At 56.4% G+C, this 8,834-nt stretch overlaps 1 protein-coding gene across 1 annotated transcript in view; it reads right to left on the reverse strand.

Annotated features, from left to right (window-relative positions):
* The window catches only part of MINK1 (misshapen like kinase 1), a 31,009-nt gene extending 23,226 nt beyond the window's left edge, over positions 1–7,783 (reverse strand). Inside the window, exons 1-2 of the mRNA XM_053465125.1 lie at positions 7,384–7,783; positions 6,013–6,179 (exon numbers count right to left, since the gene is read on the reverse strand). Of these exons, the coding sequence (XP_053321100.1) occupies positions 6,013–6,069 (57 nt within the window). The 5' untranslated portion in view covers positions 6,070–6,179; positions 7,384–7,783. The remainder of the gene's footprint in view (positions 1–6,012; positions 6,180–7,383) is intronic.
* Between the last annotated feature and the right edge of the window lie 1,051 nt (positions 7,784–8,834).

Genomic DNA, 8,834 nt, shown 5'->3' on the forward strand with positions numbered 1-8,834 from the left:
AACGCCCTGAAGCGTTAGTAGTGGATGCCGCCATCAGGGGCCCCGCCGCCGGCTCCCAGCAGACGCTTCTATCTATTGGCTCGGAAGGCGTCTCTCGAGTGATAACGGGGTCGGCGCGCGATCTACTTTCCCAGCCGCCTTAATCAGCGTGTTCTGGGTCACATCCACTCGAGGCTCTTTTCTGATAGCGTTATCGAGGCCACGCCGAGTCATCACGGTTTGGGACATAAAATGATGCTTTAGGGGGTCCACGTCAAGCTAAGCCCCTCCTCTGCTATCTCTGGCAATAAGGAGCCCGCTGAGGCTTGCCTGGGTACAGATGGGCAAAGATAGGAGCGGGAGAGTCACAGCTCCCAGAATGCAATGCATGCGGTATCATATATAAATATATATCGCCCTCCCCGGGCTGCTGTCTCTCCGATGGCATGTTACACACCACGGTGGTCTCGGAGCCCAGCGCCGTCCCGACTCTTCGTTGTACCGCACCGCGGAGTATGACGGCGATATATACACATCGGGGCAGAGTACGTCCGGGGGCCGGGGCATTAGGGGAAGCGCCGGCCGGATGCTCCCAGTTATCAGCGGCCAGCAGGCGGTGCGTGGCCACGGACCGTGTCAATAGGCAACCACAAAGACGTTGTGACGTTCCATCGGTTGCCATGGCGACTGCACCACTGCACACCAGAATCCTGCTTTATTCATAACCGCTAAACAGTTTCATGTTCCTTCTCTTTGGGGTGAATTTGATCTCATGTATACTCATTACCCCCCCCGATACCCTCCATTGTTCTGTGTATACTCATTACCCCCCCCGATACCCTCCATTGTTCTGTGTATACTCATTACCCCCCCCGATACCCTCCATTGTTCTGTGTATACTCATTACCCCCCCCCGATACCCCCCATTGTTCTGTGTATACTCATTACCCCCCCCGATACCCCCCATTGTTCTGTGTATACTCATTACCCCCCCCGATACCCCCCATTGTTCTGTGTATACTCATTACCCCCCCCCCGATACCCTCCATTGTTCTGTGTATACTCATTACGGCCCCCCGGACACCCCCCATTGTTCTGTGTATACTCATTACCCCCCCCCCGATACCCTCCATTGTTCTGTGTATACTCATTACCCCCCCGATACCCCCCATTGTTCTGTGTATACTCATTACCCCCCCCGATACCCCCCATTGTTCTGTGTATACTCATTACGCCCCCCCCCCGCCGATACCCGCCACTGTTCTGTGTATACTCATTACGGCCCCCCGGACACCCCCCATTGTTCTGTGTATACTCATTACGGCCCCCCGGACACCCCCCCATTGTTCTGCCCCTGAATGGAGCGGAGTAACCGGATCCGTCTCCCGTCACACGCGAGAAGCAGACCGAGGGGTGAGAAGGGGTGAGAAGGTGACGGCCGGACGACCTCTGACTCCCCCCCCCCGGAAACCCGCTCTCCTCTGAGGAGATCCTGAAACACTTTCCTTTAAACGTGGCCCCCATTTCGGCGGAAGCCCCTCACACACATCGCCCGCTTCCCGCTAACCTCCCTGTGTGTGCAGAAAGCTGCATATCAGCCATGTGTTCTGCTCAGCAAGCTGCCACGGGAAACAGAACGGCTCGGTCTTCATCACCCACTAAAAGTCTCCGGCTAAGGAAAGTCTATGGAGGATCGGACTTCATTAGCATCGCCATAAAGCATCAGCTCAGTGTGGTGTTTGAGCCGAGACAGTCACCCAAAATATCACATGACCAGCTATTTGTCAAAGCCAACGGCCGGGAGAGGGGTGGTTATTACTATGGGGGGGGCAGTTGGGGTATTACCATAGACAGCGCCGGCAGGAGGGGGGTGCTTATTACTGTAGGGGGGTGCAGGTGGGGTATTACCATAGACAGCGCCGGCAGGAGGGGGGTGCTTATTACTGTAGGGGGGTGCAGGTGGGGTATTACCATAGACAGCGCCGGCAGGAGGGGGGTGGTTATTACTGTAGGGGGGTGCAGGTGGGGTATTACCATACACAGCGCCGGCAGGAGGGGGGTGGTTATTACTGTAGGGGGGTGCAGGTGGGGTATTACCATAGACAGCGCCGGCAGGAGGGGGGGGTGCAGGTGGGGTATTACCATACACAGCGCCGGGTCGCTCGCTGGAGTTCCAGGCCGACACAATGACGCTGACAGCTGCGGCTTCCTGTCCCTTATCACCGGCGAGCCAGACGAGCCCCGGCCCCCCGCGCCACTTTACACGGCCCCCTCACCGGGAACACACAGCGAAGGAGGGGGGCTTCCAAAACAGACGACTGCTCGGCCATCATCACCATTTAACAGCCCACGTGCCGACAGACCCCACGCATGTTTAAATCCCCTCACTGTATTACCCTCTACCACTTCAGCTGGGAGGCTGTTCCACTACTACTCTCTCAGAAAACCCCCTTCCATTCTATCTCAGTCACTGACTCTAGTGTACTTTATTAAACTCCTTTATGTATTTAAATCCATCTGCGGGGGCCGGATCCGCTCGATGCTGATAATTAGAGAAATCTCGGTGACGGGAGACTGTTGAGGCGCCGGCTGGACAGAATTCCCTGCGATTATTAATCAGGGAAGCAGGTCCCAGAAGCTTACTGTACATATTGGGAGACCGCGTGAGGCAACCGCCACGCTCCGGCCGGACTTTTTACTTTACTGAAAGGGGGTGGATACGTGAAACAGCCTCCCAGCAGAAGCCTTGAGCTAGGCATTAAGTTCCCTAACCTTCCTGCACCTGGGTTTTTTTGTTAGACAGAGTGGTAGATAAATGGAGCGGCCTACCAGCGAGGTTAGTAGAGGCTAATGCAGTGAGGGAATGCAGGGGACAGGCATACGGCTCCTGAATCTAACACAAGACCAACGACTGAGGAGCGAGAGAGAGAAAGGGGGGAGGAGAGGAGCGAGAGAGAGAAAGGGGGGGAGGAGAGGAGCGAGAGAGAGAAAGGGAGGGGGGAGGAGAGGAGCGAGAGAGAGAAAGGGAGGGGGGAGGAGAGGAGCGAGAGAGAGAAAGGGAGGGAGAGGAGCGAGAGAGAGAAAGGGGGGGAGAGGAGCGAGAGAGAGAAAGGGGGAGGAGAGGAGCGAGAGAGAGAAGGGGGGGAGGAGAGGAGCGAGAGAGAGAAAGGGAGGGGGGAGGAGAGGGGGGAGGAGAGGAGCGAGAGAGAGAGAGAGAAAGGGGGGGGAGGAGCGAGAGAGAGAGAGAAAGGGGAGGAGAGGAGCGAGAGAGAAAGGGGGGAGAGGAGCGAGAGAGAGAAAGGGGGGGAGAGGAGCGAGAGAGAGAAAAGGGGGGAGAGGAGCGAGAGAGAGAAAGGGGGGGAGAGGAGCGAGAGAGAGAAAGGGGGGGGAGAGGAGCGAGAGAGAGAAAGGGGGGGGAGAGGAGCGAGAGAGAGAAAGGGGGGGGAGAGGAGCGAGAGAGAGAAAGGGGGGGAGAGGAGCGAGAGAGAGAAAGGGGGGGAGAGGAGCGAGAGAGAGAAAGGGGGGGAGAGGAGCGAGAGAGAGAAAGGGGGGAGGAAAGGAGCGAGAGAAAGGGGGGAGGAAAGGAGCGAGAGAAAGGGGGGGAGGAGAGGAGCGAGAGAGAGAAAGGGGGGAGGAGAGGAGCGAGAGAGAGAGAAAGGGGGGAGGAGAGGAGCGAGAGAGAGAGAAAGGGGGAGGAGAGGCGCGAGAGAAAGGGGGAGGAGAGGCGCGAGAGAAAGGGGGAGGAGAGGCGCGAGAGAGAGAAAGGGGAGGAGAGGAGCGAGAGAGAGAAAGGGGGAGGAGAGGAGCAAGGGGGAGGAGAGGAGCGAGAGAAAGGGGAGGAGAGGAGCGAGAGAGAGAAAGGGGAGCGAGAGAGAAAGGGGGAGGAGAAGAGCGAGAGAGAGAAAGGGGGGAGGAGAGTAGCGAGAGAAAGGGGGGGAGGAGAGTAGAGAGAGAAAGGGGGGGAGGAGAGTAGCGAGAGAAAGGGGGGGAGGAGAGTAGCGAGAGAGAAAGGGGGGGGAAGGAGAGAGAGAAAGGGGGGAAGGAGAGAGAGAAAGGGGGGAAAGAGAGAGAGAGAGAGAGAGAGAGAGAGAGAGAGAGAGAGAGAGAGAGAGAGAGAGAGAGAGGTGAGAACGGGGAGAGCATGGATCCACGTCTCTCTCACTTCATGCTATTCTCACGGAGATCCTGCAGACCAACAAATCACGTCGCCTCGTTTACCTTTCTTTTATTTTTATTTAACTGTTTGTGTCGGGAACACTCGTCATGTGACACAAAAGCAGGCACAGCCTGCCTGTTGCCATAGAAACAAAAAATTAAAAAAGCATCTTATAAAAGTCTCTGTGATCAACCCTTCAGCGTAAAGAACACGGCGGCGGATCTCACGGGTTACTCGGGGGGAGAGGTAAAGCCTGCCGAGGAGGCCACATGAGGCCCTTTTCCGACGTAGACAATAAGGCCTCGGGCCTCCTTGCGGAAATCTGTGGAGGCTCCCTTAATTCCCTTACTGTATTGGCCTCTACCACTTCTGCTGGGAGTCTGTTCCACTTATCTACCCCCCTCTCAGTAAAGTAAAACTTCCTTCCATTCCATCTGACCCCCTAGCGTTAGATTCCGGTCTCTAGCTGTAACTTTTTGCAATAAACTTCCCTCCTTTACTTTATTAAACCCCCTTTATGTATTTAATTGTCTCTCCCATCCCCCTGCTAGCTGGGCATCATGGGAGTTGTAGTCCCCTGGCAGGCACGGAGTTTAACCCTCCCCACTCTCTGCACCCGGCCACAATCTGATATGAGGGGCATCAGGCCGCTCCATTAACCCCCCCACCCCTGAGCAGCACCATAAAGCTGCCAACCAGGGGTTCTGCAGACTCGCCCCCTGCCGGGAATACGGGCTGTTCCATTAAGCGGCTGAGGGAGGGGGTGCAGGGCAGAAGCGGGCAGACTCCGCTAAATGACGGAGACCTAAGAGGCTTTTGTTTTGCGTTCTGACTTCCCCTGCTGGGAGGAAAGGAAATTCCACTCCGCTTCCGGCACTCACACTCACCACCCCCCCGCCGGGGTAAGCATTCACGCTGCCATGGCTTAGATTGTCAGCTCTGTGGAACAGTCCCAGTGCGGCATGCTTAGGATCTATACAAGTATTTAACCAACTGGGGCCACAATCGTTACCCGTGGGCAGCGCTGGGCCGGTGACCGAGGTGAAGCATGCTGGGAATTGTAGTCCATCACTTCCCCATTTCTAATGCCCCAGCCTGAGGAGACAAAATCATCCAACTCCCATCACTCCCTTCCTCGGGACGCGCAAACATTGCACAGCGGGTACCACCGGTGGGTGACCGAACACCGCTGCTGGGAAACGGTTCCTAATACCCCGGCGGCTGCCCCATGGTCGGGGGCAATCGATATGAAAGCCCCATAATGGGTATTGGGGTCCCACCTAAGCGACTGGACTTGACTGACCCCAGGAGCCGGGTAAAGCTCCTCTTTTGTGCCGTTTTATATGAAAGTGGCCCCTCTGTGGCCCCAGGCTGCAGGACACGTCAGCGATGGGCGCAGGACCAGCTATCAGGGAGAGACACGGAACGGGGGCTTCATAGTGCCCCCCACATTACTAAGAGGGGCTTCATTTGGACCAAGAGAGACCACTGGAGGCACTTTAACCCCAGGGGCCCCGGGTCCTAAACCCAATCCGTAACGGCCCCTAGGAGCCTCTGGAATAATGACATCATGATAAAGGTCACCAGCAAGCGACCGGTAAATAAGGATGGGTACAACTTTACCCCCCCTCCCCCAAGAGACAAGCCCCTCCCCCCAAATGGGGTTTTACTTTACTGACAGCAGGTGGATAAGCGGAACAGCCTGCGAGCAGAGGTGGTACATACCAATACCAGAAACACGCATGTAGTTATACGCAGACATACAGAATGTCAGCTCTTTTAAAGCACTCAGCGTGTGACATCACGGAGGCCTTCGCTGCATTACGACATCATTAAACAACGGCGTGCATTACATCATATACACGTTACACGCTCACCCGTAGCGCAGACAGGTCGATGTCGTCCAGGCTCCGGGCTGGGGGGTCGGCGGCCATGTTTCCGGTGCGTGCGGTGGGAGGGGTGACGGCAGGTCCGCGCGGTACCAACACACACGGGTCAGAGGGTCACATGGACTGTCACAGGCGGCCGGCGCTCTACACACAAGCTGGAGAGACACACGGATTACTGCATTCACGCTGCGAACCGTGACAGCGACACACGCTGCAGACACACACGCACACGCAACGGCTGCAGCGGGCACCGGACACGGCACATACACACAAACCGCAGCGAGTCACACAACCCACACAAATAACACAATCACAGGAGCCGAAGCCGTCACCCACACACTGTCACAGCTTGTCTCCGACACACCCACAGCCTGCGGGGAACCAACGCACAACACACACAATCTACCACGGGGACTCACATACACACAACCCCGGAGCATGCCAAACACCCACACAGCCCCGGCTACACACACACACACAGCCTGCGCACACAATCTACCACGGGGACTCACATACACACAACCCCGGAGCATGCCAGACACCCACACAGCCCCGGCAACACACACACACAGGCTGCGGGGAACCAACGCACAACACACAATCTACAACAGGGAGTCACATACACACAACCCCGGAGCATGCCAAAAACCCACACAGCCCCGGCTACACAACCCTTGCTACACACCACACACACAGCCCTGGCCACACACACAACAACCAACACCGCCAGCCCATCTATACAACCTGACACCACACAAAACACTTACTCCAGCTATACTACCTGACACCACTGATCCCTCTAGTAACACAACCTGACTCCGCACAGCAGTGTTATCTCATCCAATCTACCTGGTACCACCGCCAACCCAGCTAAACTACTACACAACCTGACAACACACGATACTCCATGAACACAACAGCCAGCCCAGCTACACAACCAGGCGCTACACATCCCCGCAGCCACACAACCTGACAACACACAATGTTCCATGAACACAACAACCAACCCAGCCACACAACCAGACGCTGTACATCACCACAACCTGACAACACACAATGTTCCATGAACACAACAACCAACCCAGCCACACAACCAGACGCTGTACATCACCACAACCTGACAACACACAATGTTCCATGAACACAACAGCCAACCCAGCCACACAACCAGACACCGTACATCACCACAACCACACAACCTGCCACTCAATGAGGCGCCACACAACCTGACAACACACAATGTTCCATGAACACAACAGCCAACCCAGCCACACAACCAGGCGCTATGCATCCCCGCAGCCACTCCAGCTATACAACCTGACACCCCTGTCGCAGGCGGCAGGCCGGGCGCGTACTCACATCCACAAGGGCCTGTCCATGGGGTGACAGGCAGCATTGGGGGGTTCTTTGCGCTGCCCCTCTCTGTGGACCCCGTCTTCCTGCCCCCACAGTGTATGTTGTTTGTGCAAAGTAATGCCCCGGCCTCCTCGGGGGGTACTGAGAGAATATAGCGAGTATGCGCAGGACCCGCAGCCTGCGTCTGCTCTCCGCGCTGCTTCCTCCTTCCAGGTACGACGCACACTCCTAATCCTCTATTCCAGACAGGGTAATCCGGTGTCGCCGGTATTTCCGGTAAATCCCCGGTGCCCAGCCGCCGTTTCCGGTCTCCTCACACTCTATGCCCAGCGCGCGAGGCCGCACCTGGGGCTGTCACGCGCACCGCAATCTCGCGCCGCACCTGGGAGGGACCCGCGCAGTGGCTCAGCGCCCCAGATTGGTTGGAAGAGGAGCTGCTGGGCGGGGAAGGGGAGGGCCATCACATGACAAGCAGCCGCAACACCAGCAGAGGCAGCACCTGAGGGGGAGATGGGGGCTAGGAGGAGGCAGGGGCGGGGCCTGATGCGGCTTTAGTGGGCTGGTCTAGTGACGTAAAGCTAAATCCGCCGGCGGGCTGTCAATCTAAAACGGCTAGGAGTCCTAAAGACACGAGACACAAACCAGACTTTGCCTCCTGTCTCCAGTTCAGGAGCCAATTTTCGGGAGGCATTCCCATTTCATCCAAGCGCACTGGTTATAATACCATGACTCCACATAAATTTGCATCCCTCTGGGAGCTTTAATATGCCTCAGGAAGAGACTGACGCAGCCTCAGAAGCTTGCACTCTAATGCAGTCAGCCAATAGAGGGATCCTCTTTACCAAATGTGCTTTTTTTTCCTTCATGGATAACGAGCAACCGGGTGAGCCGGCCCTGTATAATGTATAGTGTATACAATACATCGTGCAAGAGGAAAGATTCCATGAAAGTCATCTCGCTGATTTAAATATACATTGTACGGGGCCGGCTCGGTCTTCAGAAGCTCAATGGGGTCAGCTTTGGGGTTCCCAGATATGTAAACCTCCCATGTGTCGCTGTTTAGTTTGGCCAGTCCCTATTTGGGCCTCAAATCCCCGTTCCCCACTTCCCATCCTTGTTGCCTCTCTCCCCTCCCTAATGCCCCTCTCTGCCCCCCTCTTTTTCTAGGCACCCGGAATGTTTGCTGGGTATGAGGGGATCGCAGGGTTCTACGGCCCTAAAAGCCCCGATAATGTGTATAGAAACGGCAGGGACCGGGGTTATTCTGTTTATTTTGTCCTCTGACTGACTCGCTGGCCCCGGTGCGGCCCGTTAATCCCCCGCCGGTCGCTGCCAGTTACCCCCGGACTGTATCTTTTGTGATCCGGCTCTATTTTCTGATCACTGCAGTTTTTCCGCATTACTCACCTCCGCCCCCCCCGCTAATGGCCCTGGCTGGGGGCCCAAAGCCGCCG

Source organism: Spea bombifrons, chromosome 4 (genome assembly GCF_027358695.1).
Source record: "Spea bombifrons isolate aSpeBom1 chromosome 4, aSpeBom1.2.pri, whole genome shotgun sequence".
In the NCBI taxonomy this organism is placed as follows: Eukaryota; Metazoa; Chordata; class Amphibia; order Anura; family Pelobatidae; genus Spea; species Spea bombifrons.